This window comes from Felis catus, chromosome E3 (genome assembly GCF_018350175.1).
Source record: "Felis catus isolate Fca126 chromosome E3, F.catus_Fca126_mat1.0, whole genome shotgun sequence".
In the NCBI taxonomy this organism is placed as follows: domain Eukaryota; kingdom Metazoa; phylum Chordata; class Mammalia; order Carnivora; family Felidae; genus Felis; species Felis catus.
Window position 1 is genome coordinate 2002574 of NC_058383.1, and position 15653 is coordinate 2018226.

Here is a 15653-nt window from a genome sequence, read left to right on the forward strand (position 1 = left end):
TTGACTGGGGCATCAGGGTGGGCGCTGGCCCCAGCCGCCCGCACCGGCCCGCTGTCCTCGTCCTGTTTCCAGAGGCAGGCAGGATGGGAGGGCGTGTACCCTCGCGTTGAAATCAGAGACGGGCTTTTCGGCGGTTCCTGTGGTCACAGGCTGGAGCCTTCGTGGAAGAGGGGGACGTGGGCGTTAGACGGGCGGCTCTCTCCGCTGTCCCCTTGCCTTGTTCATGGGGTGAGGTTGACCTAGAGCTCAGTACTGACCCAGATGCCGAGGAGAACACGGCAGGCCCCACGCGACCCTGCCCTCGCCAGCCGCACCGGCACACTTGCGGTTGGTCACGGTCCCCGGGCTGGGCAGGCCAGGACAGCCCCGGTGACCTCGAGGGACTCGTTCGACTTCAGGCCCAACCCCTGCTGCTGCTGTGGGCTGCCCTCTGTGGGCCTTTGAGTGCTGTAGCTGTCTCCAAGTTGTGTTTCTCAGATGTGAACTTCGTGGATCTGGCCTCTGTGACTGTCCTCAGGTGGGGGAACAGCTCGTTCTCCCCGCTTCTGGTTCTCGACTTGGCAAGGGCGCCCTGCATTGGGTCACCATGCACCGACTAACCTGGAGGCTGCAGGGTAAGGTTGTGTGCAGGCACCCAGAGGTGAAAGTCAGTCTGGCCCTGGGTGTGGTGCAGAGTGGGACTGGCTGCTAAAAACCACATCCCAGTCAGAATCTGGAAATGGCATCTGGGGAAAAGCGTTCGTAGTTAAGATTGATGGTGTGGAGCGTTAGCTAGTTTAGCTAGTGGTGTTTGTCCCCTTTCGGTGGAAATGCTCCAAGGCCAAGCTTTGTGTGGCTCAGGCAGGCAACTAGGAATCCTGGGGTTGCCATGGCATCAGGTGAGGGCGTAGACCCCGCGTGCCCAGCATGCAGCTGGCCTGCATCCACCAGGGCCTGGGCCGCGCAGCTCCTTGGGGCCTCCCGAGCCACGTGTGCGGTCCCACGTGTGCCGACAGTTAAGGACTGGCTGGGCTCCTGGGGCCTGCTGATGTCACCAAGGTGGGGCAGGCTGGAGGGGGGGGGGGCCTGCTGCGCAGACAGGTCGCCAGGAGAGCACGGAGCACGTCACGCCGTCCGGCCCCACAGCCACCGGCCCTTCCCCAGCCCGGGGCAGCCCGGCCTTGAGACAGATGGAGCCCAGGGACCAGCCACTCGTGGTGAGCATGCCCCCCTCGTGTTCCTGACAGGCCTACGGCCGCATGTCCCCGAGGCTGCCTCCTGGCCCTCTGCCCCTTGGTACAGGTGCCCACTTGGCACAGGTCAGGTGACGTGGCTGCGGGTCCCCGTCCAGGGCCCTGCCTCTGCTCCCCTGTCTGTCCCTCTTCACCCCCTGCCCTGTGATCTCCTCCCCGAGGAGCTCCAGGTCCTGCGAGGGCTGGCCAGACCCGTCTGCTGGGTGACACACCCATCGGCTGGTTATAGGGAGACCCCCTCGTGAAGCGTGGGGGGGGCAAGGCAAGAGTTTGGGCTGGGGGTCCCTGGAGAATCAGGAGCAGCCTCGGTGGGGCCCACGGAAGGCAGCCGCCATGGTGTCCTGCCCTCAGGTGGCGCTTCGGATCCGCCCGCTCAGTGACACAGAACTGGAGGAAGGGGCCACCGTCATCGCCCACAAAGTGGGAGATCAGGTGAGGCTGTGGGGGCACAGGGCGTGTGTCCACAGGGTCGCGACACCTAGCAAACATTAATACCGGACACTGCTGCAGACACCGGGGCAGACCCGTGAGAGACCCGAGGACTTTTCCCGTCCAGGGTGGGGGCGAACGGTGAAGGGATGAAGGTGTAGCTTCAGGGGCGTTCGGTGTCACACAGGATCAAACAGCAAAGGTGGTCACGGAAGGGCTAAGGCCTTGAGCAGCAGCTAGAGGAGGTGGGAGAGGTCGGTGGTCTCCGGGAGGGGGCGATCCAGGCAGAGGGGAGGGGGTGGCTCAGGCCCTGTGGCAGGGGTGGGTGTGGCTGCCCAGACCAGGGGGGCAGGGCCTGGCGGAGGCGTGATCACCAAGGGCTGGGGGGGGGGGGGGGGGGGCAGAGCCGATCTGGCAGGACCAGGTCAGGGTCTAGGCCCTTTGCTGGAAAAGGGCCCCAGGTGACCGTGGTACAGTGGGGCCAGGACCCCTACTCCTCAGAAACCGCTCACAAGATGAGCTCTCAGTGCCGTTTAGAAATGCCAGAATAAATGCCAAGTGGGGGGGTGGGGGCAAGACAAATTCTGTCAGATGAATTGGATTTTTCCATCTGTTGTTAGGCAGCTGTAACGAGGGGTTGAATGGAGTGCCCGGGAGTGTGTTAGCACTTCAGAGGCGAAGGACCCAGGGCGGGGAGCCTGCCAGATGGGGGTGCCTGGTGCTGACGCGGCAGGGCGGAGGGGAGCCCCGGAGGACGCCACGGGAAGAAGAAATGGACAGAGCGTATGGGCTGCACCAACACTTTGGGTGCTCTGGGCAGAGGCCGCGGTGAATTAGTGCTGAGTCCGTAGATCGCTAAGCAGTAAATCGAGGTGAGGGTCGTTAAATTGGGGGAAGCAGAGATTTGCAGGAAAGGTTTTGGCCCAGGGTTGAAGACTGTATGTGGTGTTGATAGGGAAACAGCGTTGACTCAGCTGAATTCACACCACGAGTGCACTGGGGGGTTGGGATGCGGGCTGGGCCTCAGTCACCCAGGGGCAGGTGACCAGCCAGGCACCTCTGGTGGGGGGGGGGGGGGGTGTGGATTGGAGACTGCCCCGTGCACGGTACTGATTAATGTGGGACAGGGGAGGGAGGGAGTATTCTGGAACCTGTAACAGCTCTCAGGAGAGTGTCGCTAGTGCCCAAACCTTGGTGGCAGCCCATCTGGGGACTGACGGACCTCCTCCCAGGGAGTACCCCCTCTGTCCAGGGTGACTCCCGCCCTACCTGATAACGGAGGTCAAAATGCAGCCTCTTGTTTGCTGGCCACACAGCTGGGAGGTGACCGACCCACACCTGCACAGTGGCCCCTGCCCACCCTGGCCCAGGGCAGCTCCGTGGGCGGGGGGTCGCCCATCGATTCCTAGTTCAGGATGCCGTACTCCTCGTGGGGAGAACTTCTCCCACTTCCCGGGCTTTGGGGATAGGGTGACTTTAGGGGGACTTCTGGATCATGGGGAAGGGTTCGGTGTGGGGAGAGTGTGTCAGGAGAAGGGAAGTGGCTTTAATGAGTTCGAACTTCACTTTTCACAGGGCCTAGGCCCTTCTGAACATTGTGAGCACGTTGGTCTGTGCAGCAGAAGTGGGGCTGTGTGCCTGCGGGTGACAGGGTGCTTTGACAACCGCCCCCCCCCCGGGCCCCCGCCCTGCCTTCCCCCCACATCCTGTCTGGTCTATCCTTCCACTCCAGGGTGTGCCAGAACCCACCTGGGGCCTCTCCCAAGGCCGCCTCGCTCTACTCTGTACAAGGCATAACTTGCTTTTTAAAAAATGAACGCGGAATTCATAAAACATAAAATTCGCTATTTAATTAATTTTTTTTTTTAGTTTATTTATTTATTTTGAGAGAGAGAGGTAGAACAGGGGAGGGGCAGAGAGAGAGGAGGAGAATCCCAAGCAGGCTCTGCAGTCGGTGCAGAGCCCCAACACGTGGCTCAAACTCACAAACCGTGAGATCGTGACCTGAGACAAAACTGGGTCGGACGCTCAACCGCCTGAGCCACCCAGGCGCCCCCAAAATTCACCGTTTTAATGTGAGCAAGTCAGCGGCCTTTAGGGCACTGGCAGTGTCCAAACATTGCCATCTCCCCAGCAGGAGACCCTGCGCCCACGCAGCTGCCCCCCTGCCCAGGTTGGTGGGGGAGCATTGCCCCTCGCTGGTGCGCACCTGTTTAACCGCCAGGCCTACCCGGCGCTGGGCTGTGGGCCCCTGCAGGGACCTGCCCAGTTCCTCCAACATTCTGGCCTGGCTCACAGCGAGCACCTGTGGTGGGAACTGTGTGGACCGGGGCCGCCCGAGTCCTTTTCTGGAGAGGCTCTCCCGGTTAGCTTACATCATGGAAAGCGTGCTGGCCTGAAGCCAGGGCGGGCCTCAGGGGCCGCTCCTGCCCGCCGGACTCCCCAGGAACCTCTGAGCAGCCCTCGGACTCCCAAGACCTGTTCCCAAAGCTGTGGACCCAGAGGGGGCTCGACCTGGTGGCCAGCCTTGCCCCCAGGACTCTGTGGCTCTCTCCTGGCGCCCCTCCCTCCCCCCAGTCCCAGAGCTCCTCTCAGAGTAAACAGAGCTGATGGCCTCTAATGGCCCTGGAGAGGCTCCTTTGAACCTCCCCGTCCCCTGAGGCCCTCAGACTCCTTGCTTTCCCCCCACCTCCGGGAGACTGGGGGGGGGGCGGTTAACCCCAAAAGGAGAGGCAGGAGCAGGCTGCAGAGCTGGGGGTGGGGAGTGGACACACTCGTGCACTCAGGGTGGCCTGGGGGCGCACGGCAGCCCCTGAGGTCCATCCCTCAGTTCATCAAAGGGCTTTCTTCCCTCAGTTCATCAAAGGGTGTCCCTGCAGAACCCAGGGGGTTCTTCACTGAGCCCTGGTACCCGCCGTTGTGTGGGGGACTCGGTGTTGATTGGGTGCTGGTGTTGGGGGTGCCAGGGGGCAGAGCCCAGCAGGCCTGAGGGCTTCCAGTTGTGACTTTGGGGGTGCAGTAGCCTGGAGAGGCTACCCCTTTGCCTAGGAAGTGGGGAGGACGCCTGGGGGTGGAGCCCCCAGAACCCCCTCCTGGCTGAGCAGCCCTTCTGGGCCCCGTATGGAGCCCCCTCGTGTCATCGAGGGTGGGTGGGCCTGGGGTCCTTGAGGGCGCATGGAGACTGCCTGGACTCTGAGCAGCCCCCTCGCTGCTCCTAGATGGCGGTGCTCATGGACCCCGACGAGGACCCCGAGGACACACTGCGGGCACACCGGTCACGGGAGAAGACTTTCATTTTCGACACCGTTTTCGACCAGCATGCCTCACAGGTACCCCCCAGCCGCCGGCCACCCGCGTCCTCTCCTCGGGCCAGGCTGGCCGCGGGGGCCCTCTCCAGACCCTGGAGACCCCCTGGAGGACTTGGCGGGCAGGTGGTCCCATCCGTGACTTCTCACAGGAGTCTCCCTGGCGAGTAGGAGGGTGGCACAGGGGCCACCCCAGGGGCAGGTAGCAGGAGTTCCCCTTCCACGGGTGCCCGGGGTTCACACATCTTCTCATTCGTCCATCCAAGCAAGGAAAGGGTGTCCCCTCCGCCGCCCGTGTGCCTAGGGCACACTCCCTGCCCCGGGGCCCCAATCCCAGGGGGAAGGTGGGCTGAGTGAGCAGGGAGAACTGGTCCTCCGTGAGGGCGTGCTGCAGAGAGCTAGAACCTGATAGAGGGGCAAGGGGTTCAGGCCGGGGCTTGGGCACCCCTCCCACACACACACAGAGGAGATGCTGAGCCTCAACGAGATCCCAGTGAGGCCAGGGCAGGGGGTTCGGGCCCAGCGTCAGGCCAGACTCACCAGCACCCGTAGCCAAGGACGGAAGGCTGTCCAGCACGTCACCCGACCCTCGCCCGTGAGAGGGGTCTTATCGCCCCACGCTAGAGAGGGGAGCCCGGCAGAGCAGGATTTGAACCCAGGCGCCCGGAGGTGGAAATGTCACCCCCCCAGGGTGATGATGTCTGGGGCTGTTTGGCCCCAAGACAAAGCCAGCGAGGGACGCGGGCTCCGTGCTGCCAGCCCTGCACCCAGCTGCTCGTCCCCTCCCAGCTGAAGCGGAGCCCTGGGGCCCCTCCTTGCACTGCGCACCTCACCTCCAACTGCCCGGGAACCACGGGCTCCTCCGTGTCTCCCGGCTCTTGATTGAGGCACACCAGCGTCCCCGAAGCCGGGGCGGACACGACCACTCGCTCCCGTCCTTCCTGGCTCTGGGTGGACGGGCATCAGCTGGGCTCGGCACGGATCAGGCCACTGCGGCTCCAGGGAGGGAGCCGGACTCGGCACGTCAGCGGGAGGAGCAGTGGGGAGGCTGGGGACAGCATCTCAGGCAGGACGGGCGTGAGCCACAGGGCCCGTCGAGGCCCACCACCGCCGGTTGGCGCTGGGAATGTCCCCTCCCTCGGGACTCGGCCGCTGTCTGAGCAGGCACGCTTCCTTCACTCCCGAGATGGTAGCTGGGTCGGCGACAGGAGGGTCCTGCTGAGCGGCTGCTGCCTGTCGAGCGCTGTCCTCGAGGGCTCGACGTGCGTTGTCTCGCGAGCTTCTCAACAATCCTCTAAAACATGGAAGCCCGATCCCCATTTTACAGATGGGGAAACGAGGCTGCCTGAGATCACACAGGGCCAGGTCACAGTCCCTGTCGGTGTAAGTCCAGAGCTGAGGAAAGCAGTACTGGATGGTGCCTCTAGCCTCTGAGCTGTGTGACCAGCCAGGGCTATGGGGACAATTCAGTGACGTGAACAGCAGGGTCCAGAGTGGGTGGCCTGCAGGGCAGAGGAGGCGGGACTGTCATTTCTGTCTAACACAGCCAAACCTACACCTCCAGGGGTGACATCCCTTTCTCGAATACCCCCGTGGACAGGGAGCTCACTACCACACCTATTGCTAGGCACCGTCGCCTTACGTGAAATGCTACCGTCCTGAAACTTTGGCCCCTCGGTCCTGGTTTTGCCCCAGAGAGCAGAGTCCCGACGCTCTTCGCAGACACACAAATCCTGCTGTCACCTTCCAGTCGCTGCATTCTGTGTGGTTTCTCTCGGATCTCGAGAAGTCCTGGAGAGGACTTGCGGGTGTCTAGGACCGAGCGGATGTCAGGCTCCTGGCAGGAGCTGTCACGTGCACGCCCGCGTAATCCTCCCTGGAAGCTGGGAGCCCGGCCCCACCTCACCCTGGGGGCGGCACAGCAGGACAGGGGCCGCTGCCATCCTCCCGGGGGTCCCTGGCCGTGGGCAGAGGGAACGGGACGTTGCAGACATCACACGTGTGTCCTCTCCAGCAGCCACGTGCCCTGACTCGCTGGGCCGTGCGTTCCACCGTCCATCCGTCTGTCCGTTCACAGGAAGACGTGTACCGTGCCACCACCCAGCACCTAGTGGAAGGCGTCGTTTCTGGATACAATGCAACGGTGTTTGCCTATGGCCCCTCAGGTAGGGCCCCGGGCAGCGCCCCGAGGAGGGCATGGGGTGGGGGAAGTGGACTCTCCCTGATAGTACAAGACACCTGCCACGCGCTGGTCTCACCGGCTCTTCTGTCCTGGGAGCAGCCCCGAGAGGCAGGTCAGGCCATCCCCTTTCTGCTCACAACACAGCTGGGCCTCGGCTAGAATGACCTCCCCGAGGTCACACAGCTGGGAGGAGTGAGTCTGGGGTTCAGCCAAAGCCCGCACCTTGCTGCTTGTCAGAACCCACAGACGTCTTCTCCGCACCCACTGGGTGGGCTCGACAGAGGTCCGCAGAGCTGAGCTACCTGCTGAATCCTGAAGCTAGAATCACAGAGGGCCGGGGCAGGTGGGGAGACTGAGGCCTGAGACGTGCCTTGCCCAGAGTTGCGGCCTGTTCGCTTCACTTCTTCATTCAGCAGGCCTTAGGGAGCACACACCCCGTGCCAGGCTCTGGCGTTTAGGGAGCAGGTTGGGGGCAGGCGAGCGGCGCCCCTGTAGAGAGGCACTCTGTAGCAAGTTGCACGCGGGTCCCGTCACTGTAGAAACAGCACCGGCTCGGGCCTGGGGGAAGAGGATGCCTCTGGGGCCCACCCCCCACACCGTCTGTGTCCTTGCTCCGATCCCGCTATCCCTGCGTCCGCGCTTTCTCCCGCACGTGAGCCATCAGACTCCGGGTCTTTCCCCTGGTTCCCGAGGTGGAAGATGAATGTGTCAGCGTGGTCAGGACAGTCTGTCCAGTGTGGGTGGACATGTGAACGGTCTCCTGGGTGCACGCGCCCGGGTGGGGTTGGAGCCCACTCAGGACTCCCCGCCTGGGCGGGCGCCCCGCCGTCTGCAGGCGCAGGGAAGACGTACACCATGCTGGGCATGGACGCGGAGCCCGGCGTCTACCTGCGGACCCTCAGTGACCTGTTCCAGGCCATCGAGATGCGCGGCAGCATGGACTGGGGTGTGTCGATGTCTTACCTGGAGGTGAGCTGCCCACCACCTTGGTGCCCCGTGCACAGCAAGCCTCTGTGTCCCCCCCCCCCAGATACCCCTCACAGGGACTGTCAGCCCTCGGGGCGTCTGAGATCTCCCCGCAGCCGCGAGGCCCGTGATACCTGATACTAAACCTCCCGCTTTCTTTGCACCAAAGCTTCTCAGTTTCCAACTTTTGTCTCCCCTCCCAGATTTACAACGAAGTGATTCGGGACCTCCTGAACCCGTCCTCGGGGTTTCTGGACCTGAGGGAAGATTCTCGGGGCAGCATCCAGATCGCAGGCCTCACGGAAGTCTCTACATCTAACGCGCAGGAGGTGAGGGTCCCAGGGGCCCCCGGAGGGAGGCGTGCCTCAGCCTGGGCGGCCGCGCTCGCCACAGCTCAGGGGGCAGAGCTGGACGCACAGCTCCGTGTCATTTCTCGGCTGAGGGGATGGTGTCCTTGCACCCACACCCCTCCCCTGGCCCGCGCTCAGGGCAGATGTCACCGATGGACCACCCATTCTTCCCGCTGCACCCAGACGCAGGCTGGGAGCCCTTCCCTACATGGCAGCCCAGCCTGTCAGGGTCAACTGCATGCTTGAAACCCACTTGCCATCCTGAGTGGGCATATTGTCCACATGTCTGCAGCCCTCTGTTTTATCCATCCGCCCCCACTCCCCCTGCTGGTCCACTCTCCACACTGCCCTCAGGGTGGACCTCCTGCTTGCCGGAGAGCCTCATGCCTCCCTGTTGCCCCCAGGTCCTTCACGGACACCTCGAGGCCCAGCCGTGTGCCCTTAGTGGTGCCCCTTGTGGGTTCAGGTCGGGGAGAGGAGACTTCCTGCCTGTTCTCCCATGGTGACACTGTGTCAGTGTCTTCCCCCACTGCATGCTCTGTGGTCTCAGCACCGCCCGGCACGTAGCAGGTGCCCCGCGAGGCTCGCTGGCCTGATCCCCACAGCGGCTTGCACACAGTGGGTTTCAGCCCAACCTGCCAGCTCCAGGGAGTCCACATGACTGCGGGGTTCTGCAGTGAGAGGTTCTGGGACACAGGCAGGCGATCCATTGGTGATGCCTGCCACGGGTAGAGGAGGGGAGAGCGGTACAAGTGTCTGCACCCTGCCGTTCCTGCCGCAAACCAGAAATTGCCTCCGGACGAGGTTCTGTCGGCAAAGAACTGCCCAATAGGGCTTGGGGGACAGGCCTCCTTCCTGCCTCGTGGTTCTGCAGGGAGCGCGTGGCCTCTCAGGGGCCCCCAACACCCCCAACTCTCCCCTTGTCCTCAGATCATGCACCTTCTCACCAAAGGCAACCGGCAGCGCACGCAGGAGCCCACGGCCGCCAACAAGACGTCGTCTCGCTCCCATGCGGTGCTGCAGGTCACCGTGCGCCAGCGGAGCCGCGGCTCGGACTTGGTGGAGGGAGTGCGCGTCGGGAAGCTCTTCATGGTGGACCTGGCGGGCTCCGAGCGGGCGTCGCAGGTTCTGTCCCCCCTCCCGCCCAGTCACACCGTCCCCAGTCACTCTGGTCTGCGAGCGGGGCCCCTCCTTGTCCAACAGTATCTTCAGCACCTAGAACAGCTCCTGACCCCCCCCCCCCCCCCCCCCCCCCCCCCCCCCGCAGAGGGCACGTTAGCTCACTGGCTACCGCTACAGAGTGAGCCACTTCTCAGCACGTGCTGAGCAGCCACGCCCACGCAGCCAGAACTTACAATTGCACAGTTCCCGAGTGGCAGGCTCTCCTGACCCACCCACCCTCAGGGAGCTCTGAGCCTCTGGGGGAAGGCAGATGTGTGACCAGAGGATTACGGCGTGGGTAGGCCTGCACTTTGAGATTCACAGTCTGCACAGAGGCTGCAGAGGAGGGCAGGGTGCTGCTGTGGGGTCATCAGGAGTTTGGGGGAGGGTGCAAGGAAGGGCATGTCAGATGGAGGGAACGTGGCTGTTGGGAGGACGGTGCCCAGTTCACTCCTGCCCAACACGGCCACAGGCCCTGACACTCCTTCCGAGGGCCCCGCCTGCCTGCCCCTGGGCTCTTGGCTTGCCTGTCCTTTGCAGCACCTGTCGCTGGGAATGGGGCTGTGCTTACCTCGTGCTGCCCGGTGGGCTGGGCCTTCCTTGAGGGCAGGACCCAGCCCCGGGCCGGGCACAGAGAAGGTGTTTGACAGAGGCCGAGTCAGAACAGCAGTGTTACTGACAATCGACAGTTTACACGTCCCCAAAGACCAGGCCCTTAGTGTGCACAGTCCACGTAATCCCCCCAGCGCAGTATAGGGTGGGGAGCACGTGTGGAGCCGGGACCCCGGCATGGTGTGGATCCAGGCTTTGGGCCTGGGGGCGTTGGGCCCGCATCTGTGCCTTTCACCGCTGTGATATTCGTGCTTCTGGTTGGCATCACGTGCTCTGTGTCTTTGGGGTTTTCCATCACGGAGTCGTTTCACTCATCCGTTCACTGACCTGCCCTGCACCTGCCCTGCCGAACTGAGCAGGGCCTCGCCAGCTGCCAGGGTCAGGCTGGCGTAAAATGTAGTGTGTTCGTAGAAACTGTGAGGCACAGCAGGGCCAGGACACCAGGAGACGACCGCCGTTGGAAAGACAGTCTTCGCTGGCAGTTCCCAGAGGAGGAGGCACGGGATGCCGTGCGGGCCACAGGGGACGCCCCAGGGCCAGTCAGGAGGCAGAGGGAGGCGGTGCTTGGGCGAGAGCCTTACTGTGGTTTCTGCGCGAAGGAGCGGGCGAGGCGGGGCGAGCAGGCTGAGGCCCGGCCAGTCTGGGTGATTCCAGTGGGCTCCAGGGCATGGGGGCTGTCCCGGCTGTCTGGTCCCTGGGGGTTAGGACTGGGGGACAGTGGCCCAGAGTGTGAGGGCCCCACGGAGGAGGGGGTCGGGTGTGGGCTCTGGGTTGGCTGGTCTGCATCCGAGAAGTGTGCTCCTGGGTGAGGGGTTTAGGACCCTCAGGAACTGGCTGGCCCTAGGGGGGCGGGGGCAGTCCCTCTAGGGTCAGCAAGGGCTCCAGGTGTGAAAGCATCAGTACAGACAACAAAGGACACGGCTGACACACAGGCAGATGTGGGTGCAGACAGGTTCATGCAGGTGGAGCCCCATGTGATGAAGGTCTGGGACTCTGGCCTGTTCCAGCTGGGCTTGGCTGTGTCCTCAGGGGACAAGATGGAGGGGTTTCCACAGAGGGGGTCCAGGGTCTGGGTCCTTGATCTCACTCTCCTCTGACTTGCTGTGTGCCTTTGGGGAAGCTGCTTCCCCCTCTGGGCCTGGTTTTGTTTCAGTTGTATATTCAAGTGGCCTGCACGGGCTGCTTTGAGAATCTGCTCAGCTCTCGCGAGCTGTCATTTCTTCACCGAAAACCTCGCATAAAGTAGTCTATTCCCGGGCACAAGGTCTCTGAGAAAGCCCCCTCACTCTATGACACAGACACATGACGTGGGCAGCTGTCCTGGCTCTGGCCACTCCAGCAGCTCTGGTCCTACCCTGCACCAGCTCCCGCTTAATGAAATTAGTAGCCAGCGTTTACTGCTTGCCTCTGTGGGCACAGGTCCGAGCTGGCCTGTTGTACACGTTCCGCACTGAATCCTCACTTTAATCCCTGTGAAGTTGGAAGATTGCCCCTTCTGGCAAATAAGGAAGCTGGGACAGACTGGGAGAAGTGTCAGAGATTCTCAGACCGTGCTGTCAGTTGGCTTCCCGTGCCTTTAAGGAGGAGATGTTCTTTCCCCCTGGTTTCACATGTACTAGAAACACAGTGCAGAAAATGTGGAAAATAGAGATAAGGGGAAGAAAGGGAGAGTCCCCGTGGTGCTGGCTCTGGGAGGTGCTCATGCTGCACCTTCACGCGGGCAGCCCCTGCTGTGGGCCAGGTGCTGCCGGGGTCCCGGGCCACCGTGGAGCCTGGGGGGTCCAGTGGAGAGCGGCTGGGAAGATGTTAAGCGCGTAAAGGAGCACGGCGGCTGCCAGGGAAGTTACGTGATGAAGGAAATCGGGTGCGAGGCCGGCCACCACGGCCCCCCGCTTCAGAGAGTGAGGTCGGGGGTGCCCCTGCAGGAGGGGAAGGACAGGGAGGTTCCGGCATGGGGGGTGCCCACGTAAACCCGCACGCTCGTCTGTTTCTCGTCAGAGTGGGGTTGTCGTGCACAGAGCTCCCCGTCACCCATTTCTCATCTCGTTTGCTCACTGGAGGGCATGTTGGCTTGGCCACACCCCTCCCTGGACGCTTAGGGCTCCACGCAGAGTCCCGGCACCCACCTCCGGGCCCCAGGCTGTCAGGGGAGCAGGGGTGCCCGGGTGGGACGGGGTCAGTGCACCGTGCGGACCTCGTCCTCTCCCACCCAGGCCCAAAACCGCGGCAAGAGGAGGAAGGAAGGCGCCCACATCAACCGCTCCCTGCTGGCGCTGGGCAACTGCATCAACGCGCTCAGCGAGAAAGGCGGCAGCCGGGCGCAGTACGTGAACTTCCGGGACAGCAAGCTCACGCGCCTGCTGAAGGTACGGCTGCGGCAGCCACCTGCATCATCCCGGGCTTCTCTGCCGGGAGGGAGGGAGGCCCAGACCTGGCTCCGAGGACCCCTCCAGGAACCCCCAAAGGCAGGAGAACGCTGTAGACCCCGTTGCTAGTCACTGCCTGAGTCCCACGCCATCCCTCTGAGTATGGGCCGGCCAGGGGCTTGCATACTCCCAGAGACAGAGAGCTCACTACCTTACTGAGGCCGCCTGTCCCATCCTGGGCGGTCTGACATTGAGACACTGCCCTCTTGAGTAAACAAATTGGCAAAGCAATAAATACGCATCCCTGCAGGTTTGGCCCCTCCGCTCTGGTCTCATCAGAACAGAGGTCCGATGGGGTGGCCTTGGGGCAGGTCTCATTGTGTCCCTTCCGCATGTCCCCTCCCCGAGCACCAAGCCCTTGGTCCTGCCATCACCTGCTTCCCTCAGGGTTTGGAGCAGGAACCTCAGAGGGAGGGTCCAGGCGGGCCTGGGACGGGCACTGGAGGGCCTCTTCCCATCACCCCCAACTCAGACCCTCTGCTGAGCAGGACGCCCTGGGAGGGAACAGCCGGACCGTGATGATCGCGCACATCAGCCCGGCCAGCACGCACTTCGAGGAGTCTCGGACCACCCTGCTGTATGCCTACAGGGCAAAGAACATCAAGACGAGGGTGAGGCGCCCCCCTGTTCCTCATCTGCTCCCCCACTGGCCAAATTCTCACTCCGGGCTCCCTCTGGAGCCTCCCTTCCACCCCAGGGCTCCTGGCGGCCCTGGGCTTGTGGCTGCCTGACTACCAGCCTCTGCCGCCACCTTTACGGGGCTTCCCCAGGAGGATCTCATCTCAAGAGCCTTTACTTAACCTGCAAAGACCCTTTTCCCAAATGAGGCCCCATTCGCAGGGTTCTGTGGGTTCAGGACACGAGTTGACTTAGCTGTTCGCCAGGCACCCTCTGAGCTCTTGATGTCTGGATTTATTTACCTCTTCACGCCCTCTCCCCGGGAGGGAGGCCCGTTATCCCGTTGTGCAGACTGGGCAGCCCGAGCGGAGCACCGAGAGAGGCTCCCACGTTCTGGCTCCAGGGGCCACACTTTGGGCCCCTCCCCGCTCTGGCTGCAGCTGCTCTCGGTGTAGAGGATCCGTCTGTGCGGCTGCGTGGGTGTTTAGTGGCACTGTGTGTGTCTAGTGGCCAGCGAGTGAAGGGGACGCTTGCGGGGATGAGCCCCGTCGCGAAGCGTGGCCACGAGCTAGGTGCCGGGATAGCGCCTACTCTCAGCCAAGCTTCGAGCACAGCAGCGGGCAAGGCCACTGGGAACCGTGTCTCCCACACACAGATCTGTCACTTCCAGCTGTGGCCAGCACTCTCAGTGACAGCCGTGGGGTGTGAGAAGGGAGAGTGACAGAGGAGACAGAGTTTAGGGGGTCAGTCCAGGACGCCGGGCCCCGAGTGAGGAAGAGCCCGTGGGTGTGCACCCGTAAGTGCGTGTGCCTCGTGGCCTGCTGGTTCACCCTCCGAATCACCAAAGACAAACCGGGACCCATGTGCGTCCGAACGCTGTGTCACTGGCAAGCCCCAAAGTGCCCGTCCAAGGGGACTGCTGGGCAGCTGTTACAGAAGGTGGGGTACACGCATCTGGGCAGAGGGACCGCGCCCCGGCGACAACGCTGGATGAGGGAAGCAAGTAAAAGTGAGAAAAGAAAGCCAGGTGGCACCCGGCTGGCTCAGTCGGGGGAGCATGGGACTCTTCATCTCAGGGTCGTGAGTTTGAGCCCCACGTGGGGCATGGAGCCTACTTAAAAATTGTTTTAAAAAGAATAGTAGCCCCGGTTTGATATGTTTACATAAAAAAAAAAAAAAACAAAAGCCAAACCTGTACCAAGAAACTCCCTATAGGTGTCTCTGGAGATACATTTATATGAACAGAACCACCTCCAGAGGGCACACACCCAACTGACCACAGTGGTTACCTCTGGGGAGGGCCTTTGATGGATGTTCGAATTTTCCGTATTGTGCCAAATACGCATGACATAAAATTTACCATTTCAACCACTTCTGAGTGAGCAGCTCAGGGGCACCGAGCACATTCACGTGCTTTGCAGCTGTCCCCACTGTCCGGCTCCAGAACGTTCCATCTTTCCACACTGAGACCCTGTCCTGTTACACACAGACTCCCCACGTGCTCCCCCAGCCCTGGCCCCACTGTCTACTCTGTGAGTCTGACGACCCTGTGACCTCGTGTGACTGGGTCCCACTGCGTGTCCTCCTGTGTTGTGAGTCTGACGACCCCAGGACTGCGTGGGAGTGGGTCCCAGTATGTGTCCTCCCGTGTCCATGAGTCTGACGACCCCGGGACGTCGAGTGAGTGGGTCCCAGTGCGTGTCCTTCTGTGTCCGTGAGTCTGACGACCCGGGACCTCGTGGGAGTGGGTCCCAGTGCGCGTCCTCCCGTGTCCGTGAGTCTGATGATCCCGGGACCTTGAGTGAGTGGGTCCCAGTGCATGTCCTCCCGTGTCCGTGAGTCTGACGACCCAGGACCTCGAGTGAGTGGGTCCCAGTGCGTGTCCTCCCGTGTCCATGAGTCTGACAACCCCGGGACCTCATGGGAGTGGGTCCCAGTGCATGTCCTCCCATGTGGTGACTCTGATAACCCCGGGACATCAAGTAAGTGGGTCCTAGTGTGTGTCCTCCCATGTCCGTGAGTCTGATGACTCCGTGACCTCGTGTGAGTGGGTCCCAGTGCGTGTCCTCCCGTGTCCGTGAGTCTGACGACCCGGGGCCTCGTGGGAGTGCGTCCCAGTGTGTGTCCTTCTGTGTCTGTGAGTCTGACGACCCCGGGACCTCGAGTGAGTGGGTTCCAGTGCGTGTCCTCCCATGTGGTGAGTCTGACGACCCCGGGACCTCGAGTGAGTGGGTCCCAGTGCGTGTCCTCCCGTGTCCGTGAGTCTGACAACCCCGGGACCTCGAGTGAGTGGGTCCCACTGTGTGTCCTCCCGTGTCCGTGAGTCTGACAACCCCAGGACTGCGTGGGAGTGGGTCCCAGTATGTGTCCTC

At 62.6% G+C, this 15653-nt stretch overlaps 1 protein-coding gene across 2 annotated transcripts in view; it reads left to right on the forward strand.

Moving 5' to 3' along the window:
- The first annotated feature begins 37 nt into the window (after window positions 1-37).
- Window positions 38-15653, forward strand: part of LOC101091832 (kinesin-like protein KIF19) — a 44089-nt gene continuing 28473 nt past the window's right edge. For both annotated transcript variants that reach the window (XM_045048072.1, XM_045048073.1), the window contains exons 1-9: window positions 38-1196; window positions 1584-1664; window positions 4880-4990; window positions 7044-7131; window positions 7984-8117; window positions 8318-8443; window positions 9395-9589; window positions 12451-12603; window positions 13152-13274. In XM_045048072.1, the coding sequence (XP_044904007.1) occupies window positions 1170-1196; window positions 1584-1664; window positions 4880-4990; window positions 7044-7131; window positions 7984-8117; window positions 8318-8443; window positions 9395-9589; window positions 12451-12603; window positions 13152-13274 (1038 nt within the window). In that variant the 5' untranslated portion in view covers window positions 38-1169. The remainder of the gene's footprint in view (window positions 1197-1583; window positions 1665-4879; window positions 4991-7043; window positions 7132-7983; window positions 8118-8317; window positions 8444-9394; window positions 9590-12450; window positions 12604-13151; window positions 13275-15653) is intronic.